The 20903-nt window shown below is 37.8% G+C and overlaps 1 protein-coding gene and 1 long non-coding RNA gene across 2 annotated transcripts in view; one reads left to right on the forward strand and one right to left on the reverse strand.

Moving 5' to 3' along the window:
- The window catches only part of LOC136866695 (E3 ubiquitin-protein ligase RAD18), a 145110-nt gene extending 126475 nt beyond the window's left edge, over positions 1-18635 (forward strand). Inside the window, exons 9-12 of the mRNA XM_067143809.2 lie at positions 7047-7097; positions 7182-7274; positions 12717-12776; positions 18213-18635. Of these exons, the coding sequence (XP_066999910.2) occupies positions 7047-7097; positions 7182-7274; positions 12717-12776; positions 18213-18424 (416 nt within the window). The 3' untranslated portion in view covers positions 18425-18635. The remainder of the gene's footprint in view (positions 1-7046; positions 7098-7181; positions 7275-12716; positions 12777-18212) is intronic.
- Positions 1-20903, reverse strand: part of LOC137499014 (uncharacterized) — a 327147-nt gene that overhangs the window by 151935 nt on the left and 154309 nt on the right. The window lies entirely within an intron of this gene.

The raw sequence follows: 20903 nt of genomic DNA on the forward strand, positions 1-20903 counted from the left end.
TTGGCACGCGAATTGCAGCTTCCTGTATCCACGCTGAATACAATTGAGAAAAACAGAGTAAGCATTACATCAAGTGCTTCAGAATGCAGACCAAACTCCAAGAAAAGGAAGTACAAGTCATACTGCAAATACGAGAAAATGGAAAAAATTGTAAAAAGTTCGTTTGAAACTTCAAGAGTCGCAGGCATTCCAATTGATGGTGTGCTCTTAAGGGAAAAGGCACTTAAAGTGGCAAACATTCTTTATATTGAAAATTTCAGCGCGTCCAGTGGCTGGATCGACCAATTTAGGAAAAGGTATAACCTAACCTATAAAACTGTTTGTGGGGAATCTAATGCAGTTAGTGATGAAACTGTGGAAGAGTGGATTGATAGAAGATTGCAGGAGCTGACCAGGGATTACGAACCCAGGAACATTTTTAACCTTGATGAATGGACTGCTTTTCAGTGTGTTGCCCAGCAAGACTTTGACATTCAAAGGAGATAAATGCCATTGTGGGAAATGCAGCAAGATGATGCTCACAGTGATGTTGGGAGCCAATGCTGATGGCTCTGACAAGCTCCACCCCTATGTGATGGGGAAATCTAAAAAGCCTCGTTGCTTCAAGAATGTGCAATTATTACCTACTGCCTTTGATGCCAATCATAAAGCTTGGATGACCTCAGATCTGTACGGACAGCAGTTACTTGCTCTGGATTCAAAAATGGGTGCACAAAATAGGAAGATCCTTCTTTTCATCGACCGTTGCCCTGCACATCCCGTGGATGTTAATTTGAGGAATGTGCAGTTAGAATTTCTGCCTGCTAACTGCACAAGCAACCTACAACCTATGGATTTATGGGTTATTCACTCCTTTAAGTCACTTTATAGGAAGAACATGGTGCAGCGAATTTTATTCCTTATGGATGCTGGAAAGGATCCATCATCATTTCAAGTTTCAATCCTAGATGCGCTTCACTTCATTTTAAATTCTTGGAAAGCTGTGAAGCAGACTACCATCTCAAATTGTTTCTTGAAGGCAGGATTTTTCAAGAATCATCCCAAATCTCAGCTGGAAGAAGAAGAAGAAGAAGAAGACGGCGGCGGCGGCCTGCTACTTGATGTATGGAGAATATTGCAATCACACTGCACTACTGAAGATTTTCTTTGGGTAGATGATTCTGTGATCACTGCAGAGGAAAGAAGTGTGGAGGAGTTGGTTGCTGAGCAAACAGCAGTCGAGTCTCCCACCAGTGACAGTGACGAAGCAGAGGAAGACAGTGAAGTGATGCCTACCAGTGCTGATGCAAGTGCAACAGTGGATGTTTTACGCAGGTATCTGTCATATGTAGAGGGGGGTGAAAATAATTTTCATAACCTTTATGAGCTTGAAAAACAAATAGAGGTCATAAAAAATAAGAAATGTAAACAGAGATTCTGGTCTATTTTGGTAGGAAGCAGTGATTGTGTAGTTTTCCATCTGGAATAAATTTGTGTTAATGTTGTAAATACAGATACAATAGTAGCAATTAAAATGTTTCATTCAGAGAAAATATTGCATCTTAGATAATTCTGTAGCCATTCTAAGAAATTAAGTACTGTATATTAAAAGAATATATTACACAAACTTTTAACCACCTACCGGTAATCTTCTCCTGGGCAGAGGATGAGCAGAATTACAAAGGCAGTGTAGTCAACAGTTAATACTGTACAGTAATTAACTTACATGGCTTTATTTGATGTAGGTACAGTAAATCGATTGAGATTGAAATACTCGATAAATTAACAATTTACATCAGTCATTGAGAGGAAGTTGGCTGAAAATCAGTGTGGTTTCAGCCCACAGAGCGGCTGTCAGGATCAGATTTTCAGTATGCGCCAGGTAATTGAAAAATGCTACGAGAGGAATAGGCAGTTGTGTTTGTTTCGTAGATCTAGAGAAAGCATATGACAGGGTGCCGAGGGAAAAGATGTTCGCTATATTGGGGGACTGTGGAATTAAAGGCAGATTATTTAAATCAATCAAAGCATTTATGTTGACAATTGGGCTTCAGTAAGAATTTATGGTAGAATGAGTTCTTGGTTCAGGGTACTTACAGGAGTTAGACAGGGCTGTAATCTTTCACCTTTGCTGTTCGTAGTTTACATGGATCATTTGCTGAAAGGTATCAAGTGGCAGGGAGGGATTCAGTTAGGTGGAAATGTAGTAAGCAGTCTGGCCTATGCTGACGACTTGGTCTTAATGGCAGATTGTGCCGAAAGCCTGCAGTGTAATATCTTGGAACTTGAAAGTAGGTGTAAAGAGTATGGTATGAGAATTAGTCTCTCGAAGACTAAATTGATGTCTAGCTATAATTCATTTTAAAAATTCAGCATGAGGGGGGCTTTAGAGGGGGCCTTAAACATAAAACTCAATGCACATTACTCCTTTATAGCTGGTTTTACGGGAAAATTGCTCATGACAAGATTAAAAACTTTTTAGATTTATACCTTTAACCAATCAGCGCTAGTTGTGTGAAAGTTCAAGTCCAAGAGTCGATAACTAACTATGGACAGTTGCTTAGGAAATCATCCTGGCAAGGTTGAAAAGGCTTTGTACATCTGGCTGTAGTCGCACCCCAATCTTTCAGGTTGAATCTGGTTAAAAGAAATATTTGTGTACATTACGCGTCTGTTTTCTTGTACGCTTATCCCACAGTTCAATGAGAGTTTTGGAATAAAATGTCTTAGGTACATCCTCCACTTTCTGAAATCTGGAATTTCAAGACTGAGGAATGTGCTATTTCTGTGGTACAAGGTCTTATTCTAAACTTAAATACTAAGTTCCGTGAAAACCCACCAATCCATTCTTCTGTGATTTATCCGACAGGCAGGCAGAGAGACAAAAATTGAACTGAACCGACATAGCTATTATTTTTCCTATACAGTAAGAATCAAGTACTGTATCAGGTTAATATTAAAAACTACTGACAGAAAGACTATTTTATATAATTCAGGGTTAGAATCAAGGTTGTAAAGTGTTAAAGACCAAAATACTGGAAAGCTAGAATTAAAAACCAATGAATATCCTAAATAGGCTATATAGTCTCAGATGCATTTATCCAGAAAACCCAAAATCCTGATGTAAATTATCCTGAAGCAAATATCCTGAGAGGTTTATTTTATTTGTTATTGAATTAATTAAGTTCTTGGTTTGTAAATTTTATGTTTTGTTCAAGTTCTTGGTAAGTACTTTTTTGTTCACATTATGATTCAAGTAATTAAAAATTTAGAATATTGTTATAGTGTAAAATTGTATCTGAAAGTTCTTAGGCTATCTAATTGTTGATCATCAACTTTGTAGGTGTTGTATTCCATTCTGTTGTGCAGCTTTATCCACTGTATTTTGGGTATTAAATTCCTTAACATTGCTTCTTTGTCTGCTTGTTCCTTAATAAGGAATGATTATTTTATTAGTTAAAGTCAATACTGAACAAACATGATATTCATTTATTGCAGTTCCTAGCAACAATCTACAGTACATTTCAAACTATTAAATTTATAAATCGCTTCTGTATTTTGCGGACTTGTAGGCTGTGGTCCAGGAGCATAGGATGGTCCTGACATTTCACCGAAGACTGCATTCGGTATTTTCAAGGGTTCCGAATGACTGTGATGGCTGCGAAGCTCACAGTGGAATGGAATGGTGTTGCAATCCTACCTCATTATACCTGTATATAGCGCAGTCTACGGTGCGCTGCTCGCCTATTGGTCCGCCATGCTGGAGGGTGGCGATAAGCAACTGATCACCCATTGCTTTTTCTGGTCTGCTGCGGCCATCATGTCCTTTAGGATTTAAAGTTTTCAGGACTGGAAACCAAGCTTTGTTGACCAGTTCAGATTCCTCCTTATGGTTGAAGCTGTTGGGAGTGCTTCAGCATTTCAGTGTGGCTTCCCTTTGTAGCTGGGCATGGTAAGACACAGTAGTTGATGGCCTGCTAGCAGCGAGTGTTCAGCGACTGACCTTTCTGCTTGTCCCAGCTGGCTGTGCCACACAAGATGTATTGCTGAACTAGAAGATGCTGGTTTTACAGTTGCTAGAATAGTGACAGACAACCATGCTATAAATGTTAAAATGTTCTCCGGACATTGTTAGCAAAGTCTACTTCCTTAGGTATCTCACCTTGAGACCCTACCAAGCTATTATTTTTATCATATTACTATTAGCATATCATTGAGAAGGTGAGCGAGTCTCTTTCTCTATGAAAGACATACATTGTTCAATAAAGGAAAATTCATTAGCTCAAAGTACCTCAGAATATTGTACTAACTACAGAAAGGTGAAGTGTGGAAGTCTTGTCTGTTTTCTGGCAGAATGTCCCGGTCTTTTGTAATTTTTGTGAAATTTTTGTAGTATACCTTCCACAGTTCGAATTACATTAACTCAGTGAAACCTAGAATAGATGTTTTGTGAATAACTCTGTATTAAAAGAAGCAGTACAATATAAGAAGAAGAAGAAGAAGAAGAAGAAGAAGAAGAAGAATGATAACAACAACTTGCAAGATATTTTTTATTTTATGCTATTTAGGCTGCTTATATGTCTTTTTTGTTAGTGCTGGTTGTAAATGTATTCCTTTACTTTTCATGTGAATGTCACACAGTTCCTGCCTCATTGTACTCTTTACTGTACCTACTTCCAGTTTGTTTGATCTGCATCTCCAACATTAGCATCGGTATCTTAGGGACATCGGTGACAGTTCTCAGTGCTTCTCAGAGCCCATTTCACTTACTGGTCACCATTTGCACCATTTATCATTACATCATTATATTTCACATCCTAGTGTTGAGTGTAGATCCCCTTATCCTTTTTTTTTTGTCCTGTCTCTGCCTTCTGTTGTTCCTTGTACCTACATTGGTGTGTGTATCCTTTTTCATAAACTTAGGACTCTTATCTGAAATAATGACCTGCCTGTCCTAGTGGCTCAGAAAGATCTCAAGTTGGCGGGTTTGATCCTGACTCTGTCCAGGGGGTCAAATATCTTAGTCTTGTGCTGGTAAATGTACTGGCATGTAAAAGAACTATTATGGGACAAAATTCTGGCACTCGGCCTCCATAAAGTGTAAAAGTAATGATTGTACTTATCTTCCTTACCCTGTGGCTCTACAGCTTATGAAGAGCCGTGGTTTCCCCCTGAACTTAGCCCTTTCTTTCCTGTCGCATGCCTTCTTTCTCTTGTCGCGTCACTCCTTATAGCCTCATCTTCCAACCGTTTTTTCTTGGGAATGGGTGTTCGTTGTTTCTCCCGGTTTTCCTTTAAAAACTTTTTTCACTGTCCATCTCTCATCCTTTTATACATGCCTGAGACCTCTTATTCTTACTGTCCTAATTTCTTTTACTAAATTTGTGTTTCTGGAGATAGTTATCAGTTCAGCATTTGTTCTTATCCTCCATACATTGCTCCAAAAATCTTTCTTCTAAATATTTTTGTTTCCTACACTCTCAGAGTTGCTTCTTCTCAGTCATACACCAACACACAGTACTTATCAAGGGACAGGTATACTTCTTTTCACAAGAGATTAATCCTGACCCCCTGTGGGTGGGGGACGCAGACGAAGAATACGCCCATGGTATCCCCTGCCTGTCGTAAGAGGCGACTAAAAGGGGCGACCAAGGGATGATTATATAGAACCATGGAGCTCCTTGTGATTAGTACCACCGCGCGGGGAACACCATGGGTCACTTTTACTTGCGCGTAGTACCACTATGTTAGGTACCACATAGGTTTGTGATTAGTAGCAAACGAGAGTGCGACGGCTTTTACAATACCTGTGTTTAATAGCACTATATGAGCGACACCATGTGGGATGATGGAACCCATGGTTCTGGCTTGCCTATGATTAGTACCCACTATATGAGGAACACCATAGGTTTGCATTGCCTGTCAATGGTGCCGTACTGTGCAAAACACAGTAGGTCTGTAATACATGTGCAAATTTCATTACCTGTTAGTAGTGCCATAATGTGGGGAATACTGCGAGAGTACGCTACTCTTGATTAGTACCGCAACATGACAAATACCATGGTTCTACTTTTCTAGCGATAAGTACCATTATGAGGGGTCGATGGCTTGGATTTTGGACTCCTTTCTACTACAAGCATCATCGATTCAGTATCGTGCTATAGAAGCAGTCCCTTGGTCAGATGTGTGTTTTTTTTTGTTAAATGGCAAGAAATGAAGGCATGAGGCGCATTCTAATACAGGAAGTCTTCTCGTAGTGGGGGAAGTCCCAAGTTGTACAGTGTGGAGATAGGTGTTGCATCTTACAGTAGTCAGTGAGTCAGTATTCATAGTGAGAGAAATAGAGCAAGAGGTAGGACCATCATGTGTAGTGAAGCACAAAAGAGGAAAACTGCTCAGAAGTGCATTGTGAATCAGTTCAATAAACTAAGTGAACAGAATCCAGGTTTATTAATTTATTCAGAATTTCAGAACTTCGCACTGTTGTCGTACGCAATGCAGAGCACTGTACGTCCGAACACGAGACGTTGATGGGGTGGAGGTCGGTACTACACGCTCGGCAAATCACAACTCTTTCTCTGGTGGAGGTGTACACATACAATGTTTACATCAGGATTAAATTCTTGTGAAAATAATTATAGTTAATGAGATGCAAAACCAATAAATAATAATGATTTGAGGCTGAGCGGGATAACGGAACAAGATGTCCTAGATAGACGCATCTTTAAACAAAAAATCCCGGATTGGAGGGTACCTGAAGATGAGTTTAAACCAGCGAAACTACTTCCGTGGTCGGAGAACAGAAGAAACACTCATATTAAGAGAATGAAGGACATGTGGGCAAGGATATTTAAACATGGTTGGAAACCTAAAGAAACTTGGTCCAATGAGGTTGTAAAGATGTTAAAAAAATATTTTTACTATTATTATCATCACATTCCAGTTTGCTTTTTTATTTTTTGCACCTTAGTATGTCCGTGTACAGTCCAAACTGACATGTAAGATAACTTAGTTTAAATGTAATTTACGTTCTGTTATTTATGAATTCTGTTCTGTGTTTCCTACAGAATCATCTCTACCTGGTATGCCACCAAGTACATACACTCCAGCATACAATGGTAAGTGTGTTTCCTTATCTGTCATCATGTTGAATTTAATTGTATGTGTATAGACCTAAACTTTTTGTTTAATGCTCTCTCTAGGTTTATCACTATCTTCTGAGAAGGAGAATTCAAACATCACTCCGGGGGAAATTACTATAAGGGAAGGAAGGAAAGAAGGAATACCAAGTAATGGTCTATTTACTCTCATTATCTCATTATTTTAGATTAAATTTCTTTTTTTGTTGGAAGTTCAATTTTCACATATTGTGTATGTAGAGGAATCATTGATGTCAAACTTTTGTTTCTTCTATGTGATGGTAGACAAACAAAAGAAGTGATTACATTATCATTGTGTCAGGTCCACTCACCTGTGGCCAAGAATAAGATCACATTTAGTATATCGTTCTCATGCCGGGATACACTTCCTGCACAGAAGTATGAATCAGACTCTAAGTAGAGGAAAGGAACAAGAGACTAACCAACTAGGTCAATGACCTGGATTTTAGGCCCCCTTTAAACAACAAGCAAACATCTAATCAAGTCATTTTTAGAAAGAAAGGATCATGAATAGGAACATGTTGTAGGATGAACATAAAACAGCTCATTGTGGGAAGAGGGAGGAACCAAAAGAAGTGCAAAGAAAGCAGTGAATAAAAATGTAGATATTGTCATATTCCTTTTGTGTTTTCACGTTTGTATTCCATTTCTTTAGTCCGTGAACATTGGTGATTTAAAACCTGATTTGGTACTGTTTTTTGATGGGATATGGTTTCATTTGGTATAGGCAGGTAAATGCATAAAATAACTGATAATGGACATGTGAAAACCCAAGACTGATTCGTGAAACTATACTTCCTGCCCCTATAATTAGTGTTTGGTGTGCCATTAATGCAACAAGAATAATGGGGCCTTTTTTCTTTCAAAATTCCTCAATCCTGAAGAACTGAATAATTATTTCTTAAAGTCTGTAAAAGAAATCAGTGATCAAATTAAGCCAACAGGTACATCTGCGAGTGACTTTCTTCATAATCAACTCCCCCTCCCTTTGCCGAAATACTTTCCATTGGGTTGTAATCACACCTGATGAAGTAATTAAAGTTAGCTTAAAATGATCAAACTCTAAGAGTATGGATTGTTAATGGTTATCTAATTACATCATCAAAAGAAGAATACATTTGATTTCTGAACCTCTAGCTTTTATTTTTAATAAGTGTTTAAAGTTTCGAGTTTTTCCTGATTTATTTAAAATTTCTGATGTTATTCCAGTATTTAAAAGCGGGGACAAACAATTTCTTCAGAACTATCGTACAGTCTCAATTGTTCCAGTAATTTCTAAAATATTTGAATCACTTTTGTACAGTCAACTTAGCAACTATTTTGAAACTTGCAATCTCCTATCCAAAAGTCAGTTTAGGTTTCGACAAGGTAAATGTACTACTACTGCTGTTCTTGAAATTGTTAATCAGATATTAACAACTTTTGAAAACAAGCAGGCCTTCTTTTTGGTGTTATGTGATCTAAGTAAAGCTTTTGATTGTATTATCATGAAATTTTACTTGCAAAGTTTGGGATGTATGGTGCCGAGTATCCTTCACTGCACATAATTAAGTCATACTTAAATAACATATATCAGTTTTTCTCGATTAAAACTAGGTATTCCATTTTGAAAAAAGTTACAACTGGTGTGCCACAGGGCTCTGTCCTCAGTCCATTTTCATTCATTCTGGCAATCAATGATTTACCACAAAATATTATATGCAGACAATACAACATTAATTACAAAACACCAGCGCATCTCATGTTTGCATCAGATGTCGCAGGAAGCTTTTGCAATTGCAATGCGTTGATTTTCATCCAATAGACTGTTGTGCAATCAGGATAAAACTCAATTTCTCACACTAGGATTATCCAAAGATATTGAAAGTCAGTCAGTCAAACTTTTGGGTTTTTATATTGATGCCAAATTGAACTGGGAAACACACATTGATCATGTTTGTACAAAAATATCACAAGTGGCCTATTTGATACGGAAATTGAGGGATTTAGTTAGCAGTGACTACCTAAGGATGGCATATTTTGATCTCTACCAGTCACAATTACTTATGGGCTGTTATTAACGGGACATTCTTCTTACGTATATAATATTCTTCTACTACAGAAAAAGGTTGTCCGAACTATGGGTAGGGTTGGTGCAATTGACCATTGTTGACCTCTCTTCATGAAGCTTAAAATATTGACAATTTTAAATTTGTATATTACATATCTTTGACATATGTTAAAAACAACATTAATGAATTCAGTACTAGGGAAAACATTCACCTTCATATCTGGGGCAAAGCAGACATTGACATCCCTGTTCACATACTGTCAAAAACTGCTCACTGACATAAAATCAGTTGTTTAAGATTATTTAATAAATTACCACATTCTGCATGGTCCACTCCTGTAAGTCATTTTAAAAGGAAAATGTTTGATTGGTTAATAGAAAATCCATTTTATAAATACCTCCGAATTCTTAGAAATGCATAGTGTTAGTATTAAGTTTTAATAAAATGCGTATGTTCATTTAGCCATAGTAATATTAAGTACTAAATTATTATCAGTTGATGAAGCCTATTTCATTGGATATGGTTAATGGCAAATAAAGACTCTTGATTCTTGATACATAAATTACATAATTACACAATTACATAAATATGACCATTATATTGAATTGATGCTGATTTTTTCACAACTGACTGAAGAGGAAAGGACACTTGGGCACTTTCAACAAGATGGAGCCACAGCTCATAGTATCTCATTGACTGCAGTGCGGAACTTTTTCGGGAACAAGTAATTAGCGCAGGTTTATTGCTGTGCCGCTTTAATGCCTCGCAACTTCATTTCATGCTACAGTGCATGTCTGCAGGCTAACAGAGAACATTTCCCACATTTGCTGTAATGTGGTTAGTAGTTTGACAACCCCCCACCATGGCACAGCAGCCACGAAGTGCCTTAGCCTACCAAGTGACCACTGCTCAGCCCAAAGGCCTGTACATTACGAGGTGTCGTGTGGTCAGCATGACGAATCCTCACGACCGTTATTCTTGGTTCTCTAGACTGGGGCAGCTATCTCACTGTCAGATAGCTCCTCAGTTGTAATCACTTAGGCTGAGTGGACCTCAAACCAGCCCTCAGGTCCAGGTAAAAATCCCTGACCTGGCCGGGAATCGAACCTGGGGCCTCCGGGTAAGGGGCAGGCACGCTACCCTACACCATAGGGCCGGCCTTTAGTAGTTTGACATTTTATTTTAAATTTCATTATTCCAAAGCATTTGATGATTTAACTACAGGAAGGTGTGTGGCTGGTGTCAGCCACAGCACTCGCAATATTCAGCCATTATCGTGCGCAAGACCCGAATATGGCATGGGTAGCAAATATCACCCTGTACTGCTGCTGCAAAAATCATGTGGTTTCCTTTTCCAAGTTGCAGACTTTCTGGGGTTATGGCATTTGAACATTCTAATTACATTGCAGTGAACGTTGAACTCTTCAGATTGGTTTCTAAGGCCAAGTTGCTAATTTTATTGGACAGATGCTGACTGGTCCACTTAAGTGTTAAAGATGCTGAAAATGATGACATGAAATGACATGAATTTTTGCTCTTCCTTCAAAAATCCTCTACCTAGGTTGGGATCTAACCCATGATCTTTGCATCATAAGTTATACACTCTGTTCTTGAACCTCTGAGGTAGTTTATTGGTTAATAATTTTTCAAGAAATTGCTCAAAAATTTATCTCAGTTATAGAAACATCTAGTCTAGCTCCTTGACTGAATTTTATTGTAGCCTATGGCTTCAGTTCAGAGCACCGATTCTTGGCCAGATTGACGTTTTTAACTGTGTATGGTTAATTTTGACTGGCTTGGGTACTGGGTCTTTGTATTGTATTTGCCTTGATACATTTGTCTTCATCTATACACAACATATCACTACTACAGAAACATGTGATAGTGAATGTATAGGGTGGCATCAGTAAGGGCATCCTGCTGTAATAATGGACTGGACCTATATCAAGTGTTGATCCCAATAAATTGGGAAGAAGGCCAGAAATAATAATAATAATAATAATAATAATAATAATAATAATAATAATAATAATAATAATAATAATAATAATATCTAGATATTTATGCCTCTGTTGTCCACATAAATGTCATGGCTGGGAGTCATCTGAAAATTTGTGTTAGGGAAGTTAGTGTCATTAAATGTGTGACAGAAGTGAAACTCTAGCAACTGTGCAGGCTGCGATGTAAGGTATGAATGTAGAGCCAGACAGTGTTACTTAGCAACTGTGTAGGCCATGTCTTACGGCTGGTGGTCTTATGGCTGCTGATGGATGTTTAGTAAAGCTAAAGGTTCCACCTATTCAATACGTTAAATAACGTATTGAATAGGTGGAACCTTTAGCTTTACTAAGCATTGTAAAATCTTGAGTCAATACGGACAAAAAATGAAGTTTTTAATACCTGCCTACCAAGCAAAACGAAAAGCCTATCTTTATAAGAGCTTACGTATTAAAATAGGGAAATTGAGCAAGGATATTAACTTTATTAAAAAGTGTATTGCAAACAAATTAACTCCAAAATTTCTAAAGAACAGGAAGTATGTTTCAACACATCAAAGAAAGGTACAGGAAAAAACCAACAAACTTTGGCTTCAAAATGAATTGAAATTTCTACACAAGAAAAAATCCTTTTTAAATAACCGATTATATGAAACTCATCTCGAAGTAACTAAATTATTACCAGCTGTACAGTGGAATATTTTCCAAAATACAGTACAAAATGCATTAAATAAAATACTTTCCCAAAAAGAAAACACGCTAGATAGAAAGTTCCAGACTCTTCTCAATGAAACCAACTCGAACAAAGCGCCATCTAGAAACACATCCTTACATAATATACAAACTCAAAGTCTACCTCAAAATCTAGCCCAATTTCATCAGCCATTTGTGAACCTATCAAAAGTTAACTTCGACCAAGAAGAAATAATAATGCTCTCCAAAGGACCTAAACATAATTGGCCTAATTACAACATCGCCAATAAGACTAAAAAAAAAAAACACGTATTGAATAGGTGGAACCTTTAGCTTTACTAAGCATTGTAAAATCTTGAGTCAATACGGACAAAAAATGAAGTTTTTAATACTAAATGCTGATGGATGGCCATGACCAAGGGACATATTAGTGATCATTTGATTTTAGCAAAGGGAAAAGTGGTTTCTTTTTTCCCTTATTAATCTGACACCATAATTGAATGAACAAGTGTTTTATTATAAGTGTTTGTTTAAACAAATATTTGTTAACACCTCGGCTCCCGCATAGGAGTATGGTCATTTAAGCATGCTCAGGATCTTTGACCCATAGAGAAGTAGATGTGTTCAGAGTTGAGTGCATGTTGTTGAATAGAAGACCCAATGGAGGGGAAGAAGAATCTCTTCCTGAAGAGGTGCAGAACTCGATCGTCAACTGGTCGAACCTTTAAAAATGGCTGGCTCTTTAGCTAGCAGATAGTGAAAGTGTTAAGTTTCTTCTCTCTTTGTTGTCCTTGTCGTCATCTTTGGTTAATGTTCCACTCTTGGTTTTTCCACAGATTCATCACTAAATGGCATGCCACCAAGTACATACACTGCTGACAGTGAAGTTCAGAATGGTAAGTATATAGGTCTGTTCGACTTTTGTCACTGCTTCTCTGGTATACATGATATCCATAATTTTCCCAACCAGTACTGTCCTCTTGAAAACAATATTGGATGAAGTGAACTGAGCGAGTTTACCCCTTCCCTCACTTTGACGGTTCTGTCTGTTCACGCCTTCAGACGTGGTTAGACACTTAGATGGAAGGTTCCATCTTTGCATTTTCCTGGTTTTGGCATGTTGGCATTGGCAGTCAGAGGATTCAAAGCTTGCTGTAGGAGTTACATCACTGAAGTAAAGATGGATTCAGCTCATTTTGTTTTGACCAAGTTTTATACCACAGATTATTTATAGATAATAAATGAAGTACATAATATTTATGCGATCTTGTAAACAAACATGGCTTGTGTTGTTGATTGATGATACTCTTAATAAAAAATGTAATTCATGATTATATCAATTATTGTAACTCATTTGTTAAAAATGTGTTAAATATAAATTATTGGAATATTACAGTGAAACCTCGTTAGTGCGTTCCTCATTAACACGTTTTCCCGCTTAGCATTTCGTAAATTCGAAGTCCCGATTCTCATCGTTATTAAATCTATATATACAAACACCTCACTTATCGCATCACGAATTTTCGCTACCACCGCTTAGTACAATTACAGTTTTCCTAGCCCTGTAATTTTTATTTGTCATCCGTTGTGAAAGAAATGGGATTTTCAACTCGGGTAAGAGCCATTGCCACAGTTGCGTGATTACGGTGAAAGGCCTTAAATTCCTGAACTTCACAGGATAAGTTGCACCTTCGGGGAGCAAGCTGTTAGCCTCGGAAATATTCAGTTTTGCTTGCCGGTTAGCTGGGAGATTGCTGAATAACACAGCGAGCCTAATTGTGCTTGTATTTTGCATTCCATTCACAAGTTAGACATTTATTTTGTATTGAATGGTACAGTGAAGTGTAGCGAATATTTGTATCATGATATGGTAGCCTGTATCTGGATTAGGAACATAATCGTGTGAAATTGACTAGTGCCGTGCATATTTGTCTTGTGATAGCCTAGTTATGGACACGGAAAAGGTCATGAAATTCCTTACTAATGAAGGCAAAATTAAAATCTGTCAGAAAGTGGACTGGCGTCCGCATCTTAAAGCACACAGATGTTGCAAACGTTGAACTTGCACCTTCGAGTTTCGACTCGATTACTCAAGTTGGTCAAAGTTTATTCAAAATGGCGGCCAAAGTAATTTTTCCCGGTCACACATGGTTGACTGTAACCTCCAATTCATTGTCTAAGAGTGTGACCAAAAAATGTTTAATAACCCACTGCTACAACATAAAAGGCTTCTGCTAACATTGTTTTTTTAGAAAGAGAGTGATCTGCAATAATACTTTGATATTTTTATTGACCCCCTTGCATTGTTTTCATGTTTGGTGTTTTTCACACCTTTCAGTGCATTTGTTATCTTATAAGCCCCAGCAGAAAAGGATTTTTCGTATTTGTTCTCTTGTGCTTTTTCACACCTTTTTATACTTTCCTCTCATCTTTAGAAACGGTAGATATAGTTTTCACTCTACCTGCACCAGGCGAGTTGGCCATGCGGTTAGGGGCGCGCGGCTGTGAGCTTGCATCCGGGAGATAGTGGGTTTGAATCCCACTGTCGGCAGCCCTGAAGATGGTTTTCCGTGGTTTCCCATTTTCACACCAGGCAAATGCTGGGGCTGTACCTTAATTAAGGCCATGGCCGCTTCCTTCCACCTCCTAGGCCTTTCCTATCCCATCATCGCCATAAGACCTATCTGTGTCGTCGTGACGTAAAGCCACTAGCAAAAAAAAAGAAAAAAAGCTCTGAACCTGCGAATACACAACGTAAAATGCCTTCATGTCAGATAAAGTCGTATTTATGGTTTCCATATTCTGTTGGATAGTTTTTATTTATATATTCAGTAGTACATTTTCTTGCTTAAACGTGGTTGTTTTTTTGTTTTTTTGTTTTTTTGTTTTTCCCCTGCAGAAACATCTTAACGAGGTTTTACTGCATTTCCATTATTGTAGCTCATAGGGTAAAAATTGCTGAACTACTGTATACTGATCGGTTGTCCCAAAACTGAGGTGTAAGGTATTCTAGCATAACTTCTGCTGTCCTGATTTTGGGGACACACCCATTGAGACTTCAGGGTAAACAGTGGGTTCATTTCCCATCTAAAATTGCATCAGTTAAAGAAATTGTCCCATAAAGGCAATATTGAGTTTGTACTGTATGCAGTTTTTGCAAAGAATTGTCTTTTGAATGTCTTACATGCAGAGTTACCCTTTATGTGAATGAGTGCTTCCTGGTGTATCATGCCCAGATTCAGTACTCTCAGCCCTCTATATGGGACGGAATAGGAGGAAATAGATTTATGTTGATTTGCATAGCTCTCCATGTAATTTTTATTAAAAGTGCCTTCAAAGAAATAATGTTGCTTGTTTGTTCTTTCATTCAGAGTATTGAGGAGTGATTTAATTATGCAGTATGGGTGTTGTTGTGGTTACATTTGCGAGAAAGTGAGTACAAACCCCATCATCGGCAAAACTTGAAAAAGGCTTTTCATGGTTTCTCATTTTTGAACTAGGTAAATGCCAGACTGTTTAACTATTGCCATGTTTTTGTACCTTCCTAGTCATAGCCTTTTTGTATTGCATTTTCGCCAATAGCCCGCCTCTGTAGCTGTGATGTTGAACAGATAGCAATTAAATAAAAGGATGAAGTGGTACAGGATAGTATTACAATGTCAAGGGGATCTGTGTACTGAAGTTTACACAGTTGGTTTTGTTTGCTTTCCTTTTGTGTTATCTATTAGTCTTGTGGTTATTTTGAGAATGAATCTGGAAATGGAACCAGCAAGTGCCCTCATATTTATATCCAGGGTTATTGCTCTTTTAGTGAGAGCTCATTCATGGCTATGACCCTGAGTCAAGTTGCAGTCTTCCAATGGAGAAACCTAAACTCTCCCTAAATAAATTAGTCCACGTGTGGATGGCAGAATCATTCTCATAATTTCCTTTAACATTAAGGTGATAGTGTACAAAGAATTCATTCTAGTAGGCCATACCAGTCAGTTCTGCTTTCTTTCTGTGATGTTTAGTCGCAGTTGCAATAAATTATGTGAAAATTCTTGTATTTTTGTAATGGAACTGACTGCAGGATCATGATATTGCATCATCGTTGTCTTTTTTTGTTTGCAGTCTTATCCAATAATGAAACAACTTTCATTTTGCTTTAATCCTACATCCCTTATTTGTCACACTGCAACTTCTATTTCTGAATATAAATGTTTAGGTAAGAAAGCTAACAAGAAGTATCAGGAAACAGATGGAAAGCAGCGACTTTATCATGTAAGCATGCATGGGTCAGAGTCGTTGGCGGCTGCAACCTGTATCCAAGTAAACAATATTCCTCAGCAGTTTACATTTTCACACTCACAAAGCTTTGTGCATATATTTCATATGACTTAGTAGCCCAATCTTGGCATGAAACATACGTCCGCGCTGATCACATGAAATGGTTGGGGTAGGGCGAATCTGAGCTTGACGGAGCTTCTGTGCTTGTCATTTATCCTCTCCAAAAACCGAAACTGATGTAGAAACAGTGTGGCACCAAAGTGTACGATTCTCAGCAAGCGTATCCCAGGATTGAGTGTTAATTCCAGCTCTTTTCATAGTATGCTTTAGCTGATCCTTGAAACGCCTCAAAGGGGCTCCATGAGGTCTTGTGCTGGAACAGAGTTCACCAACAGAAGTTGACGAGGAAGCCTGGTTTCACTCATGCGATGGACGTGCCCTATTCATCTGAGATGGTGGTCAATGATGGTAGCCTCGATGCTTATGTGCTTTCTGAAGAACTGCAAGGTTGGTGACCTGGTCCTCCCATTTTGATGTTGAAGACAGATCTAAGTTTTTGCAGATGGAAATGCTCTGGCTTTTTGATATCCTGATGGTAGAGGGTCCACGTTTCACAACCGTAAAGCAGTGTTGATATGACAACAGCATGGTAGACCATGATCTTGGTATGCATTGTAAGGTCCTTATTCATGAAGACATGACGGGATAAATGTCCAAATACTGAGTGGGCAGCACCAATTCTCCTATCAACATCCTGTGAGCAGTTAGCGTTTGTTGAGAAGATACTTCCTAGATATAAAATGTGGTCGACCTGCTCCAATGGTGTATACGCAATGGAGATATTGAAAGGTAGGAGGTTCGATCCAGGTGCAGGCTCTGAGAGTTCTTTGGTTTTCTGAACATTAATGGAGAGACCAAAATGATGACAAGAACACTTGAATCAACTGACCTACCTACCCACCCACCCACCCACCCACTCACCCACCCATCCATCCATCCATCCACCCGCCCACCTTTACACCTTGGTTGTCTGTAGATGTTCCATATAGCATGGCAGCTAGGTAAAGAGCGAAGAGTGTTGGAGCAAGCACACATCCTTGTTTCAATCCATGAGTGACTGGAAATGGATCAGAGATAATATTTTGATGAATAATTTGCCCAGGCGTCTTATTTTGAAGAGCCTTGGCTAGATATACAGAATGCTGTGGACAGCCAAAGTTTCAATATTGTCTACAAAGCTGGTCTTGGGACTGAGTTGAAAGCCCTTTCCAGATCATAGAACATTAGGTATAAAGGAGTCTGTTGCTCTCTGCATTTTTCCTGGATTTACCTTGCACAGAAGATCATATCTGTTGTACCCCTGGATGTTCGAAAACCACACTGTCACTCGGATAGGAGCCTCTCGGAAATAATCTGTAGGCAATTGAACAAAATTCTAGCAAGAATTTTACCTGCTGTAGATAGCAATGATATACCACGATAGTTGCCACAAACACTACCGTCACCTATCTTGAAAAGAGTAACGATAGTGGCATTTTTAAGGTTACCATTTACTTCACAGGTTTCCCGCATTAAGAAGATAAGAGTATGGATATAGTACACGTAAAAGAAACACGTCCAAACTTACTAGCTGCAGCCTACATCAGGGAGGAAAGACCAAGGAATGGTGATAGACCATTGTTGAAAAGTAGATGCTGCTATGAGGTAAAGGGAGTGGGAAGATAGGTGAGAGGAAAAAGAAAAAGAAAAAAAAAATAGCTTCGCTAGACCTGAGTACCAGTTGACATGCAATTTTAGCATCTCCAAGGGCAAAATGGGGATAAGTGTTGAAGGACTTTAAGTGCGAAACAATCATTATAGTGTATCTGGGTTAATGGAGCTGTGTGTAAATGAGGGTAGAAAGAGCCATACAAGACCAGCTACAACTATCAGATCTGAACATATTTTCTTGCAAGATTAGGAGAGTGGTTTAATATGTAGGACAGTAAATTCTCAATTTAAAAGTTCACTTGCCAGGACTCTTTACAAAATATTAGATAATTTCACTCTCTTCTCTTTTCCAGATTCTCCGACCACATCTCATGGTGAAACTAATAGGCATTCTGATTTTCAGCCAGTCAATTTTGATTTTGACATTGACAGTTTGTTAATGCCTGGTGAAACTGAAGCAGTTCTTCCTACAAGGAGGCAGAGTAAGAGAAGAGGCTCTGTTGTTTCAACAAGTAGTGATGAAATTACAACTCGGCGGGTTCTGCGAAAGCGTGTGAAGCGTTGATAATATGGTGTTTATCAGCCATTTTTACTTTATTTGAGGGCACTATAGTCTTTTGAAATCTAGTGGGGAAGTTAAGCTACATTTATAGGTGGCTTTATTTTTGAAAGACATTTTATGTTTCCATTTCTTGTAAAATATTTAATAACAGATTTTTGTAATGGATTTGTATATATTTAGCTGTGTAAGAGTTGTGCTTTATTTTCTTTGTGTATGAAAGAAATAATTTAAAAAAACTGTGTTTATTTATTGTGATCTGAATCATCATTACCAAGGAGTATATATAAGTAATGCATAGGAACAAACAAGTGGCAAATCAATTCATATAAAGGAAGGTGGGAATACATTTTAGGGTAAACACAATGATGTATCATTAGAGAAGAGGAGAGAAGGGAAAATACAAGATCACAAAATGGGACAATCTTAGCTTCCTCAAATTCTGCCATCTTCAGAGCGATGTGCTTTGTCTTCATCTGTCCCCTTTCTATTCCATTTCTTCTCGATCCCCAATGAGATAATTTCTGCTTCCCATCTTTATCAGAAGTGCAGTGAGTGGCCATCTTGATGTGGGAAGTGATGATGAAAAGAAAGCCAGCAAGATAACTAAGAAGTTCATTCATGTTAAGACACATGTTTGTAGCCGAGTTATAAGGTGCTCCTCAAGAGAACTGGTAAGTTTCCTCATTTCTGACCATACAAATGAGAAACCATAGATGAACATCCCTATTTGGTTATCTGATATTCAGAAATATGGTTATCCTGATAGTACACTTTTCCCTTAGGTTTTTCCACCTTTCTTACAGGTAAATACTGGGTTATTTTATATTTCAGGTTCTCAGTCACCTTACCCCCAAACTTACACCTAAATGATGCTGTTGGCCATTCCTCGACAGAGTCAAGATATCAAAGATTCTTAAACAGTTCCTAAAAACACTTATACTAGTGCACTAGGATGATTGTGAGACACTCCGAACATCTGAAATGAATGCATGAACACAGGCCACTCTTCCCTTTAAACCAATTGGTTCACCACACATTATTTCAGAATTGTTAATGGTATGGTTACTTTGAGTCTTCTGTTGACTGAATATTATTTGTACCTCCTTCCAGTATTCCTGTTTGAACATACTGACCGGAGTCTGTGAAAACCTAAAACAAATGTTTTATTATAATGATTTTTATCCAAAATAATATTACATTATAATATGTCAGTGGCAGTTAGAAATTATTATCTGAAATTTTGCCTCCCACTCCAAACTTATTAATGTATTTATTTATTTATTTATTTATTTATTTATTTATTTATTTATTTATTTATTTATTTATTTATTTATTTATTTGTTTGTTTATTTTTTTATTAATTAATTAATTAATTAATTAATTAAAGGTTTGTTCGCCCTGCAGATGTTAAATACCAAATTTTTCATAAAGGAACACTTGTAAAAGTGAAGAAAACATTAATTTCCATTTAAATAAAAGCATATCTACAGCAATACCTGCTTGGATGTGCGTAATTTTCTTGTTCTCCGCTACATAATTCTTGCAGTCTTCGTTATCAGTATCATAATTTTCAGTTTTGTGTGTAGCCTAGATCTTCTTTATCGACCTCAAACCAATTAAATTGCAGTGATCTTCTTCAAACATCTTGACAATCTTCAAGATCTTTTAATAATGATGTAATTGTGGCAGAATCATGCAAAGCTTTCGAAACGTCATTGAAGTTGACACTGATCTGCACTTCTGTTAGAAGAGCTCTCCGTAATCTGTTAGTAGTTTCCAAGTAATCTCACCTCTTAAGCAGAAAAGCTGAACCGTAATATTCATGTCCCAAGCATTAAAATTGCATCTCATTATGGAAATTATTTCTGTTCCATACGACAGAAGTTTTACTGTTGAAATTACAACTTTAACAAATCTAATGCAGTTGATCTGCAAATTAACCACACTCCAATCAGGAGTTCACTTCAGTTCATGTTTGCAAATTAAAGATCTATAAATTGTGAACTAACATCACAATACCCTTAACACGTTAATGTTAGCATGCTGGCCTTTGTTCCCAGGGATTCCAGGTTCGATTCCCGGTCGGGTTGGGGATTTTAACTTTCATTAGTTAACACATTGGAGACGCTGCTCGTAGAAACCACGGGCGCACTATTTCATTTCTGCTGACGGAGCTCGGAGAATCTATGGGCACGTTTTCACTTTTTTTAATAAATGGTCCGTTATTGGACATCATAAATTTTCCAGCTAACTCATTCCTGGTTGCCAGCGTTTTGTCCCCGTGTTCTAAGTTGGGCTCATCAGCACACGGGGGCGAAATGCTGGCAACCAGGAATGAGTTAGCTGGAAAATTTATGATGTCCAATAACAGACCATTTATATTGGTAAAAAATTTACTCATTCGGGACAAATATTTCAGGTTCTCTATGGGAATAAACATCTATATCACGTTTTCACTGTCGCTAAAAAATAGTAGCTGCCG

Source organism: Anabrus simplex, chromosome 3 (assembly GCF_040414725.1).
Source record: "Anabrus simplex isolate iqAnaSimp1 chromosome 3, ASM4041472v1, whole genome shotgun sequence".
Taxonomy (NCBI): domain Eukaryota; kingdom Metazoa; phylum Arthropoda; class Insecta; order Orthoptera; family Tettigoniidae; genus Anabrus; species Anabrus simplex.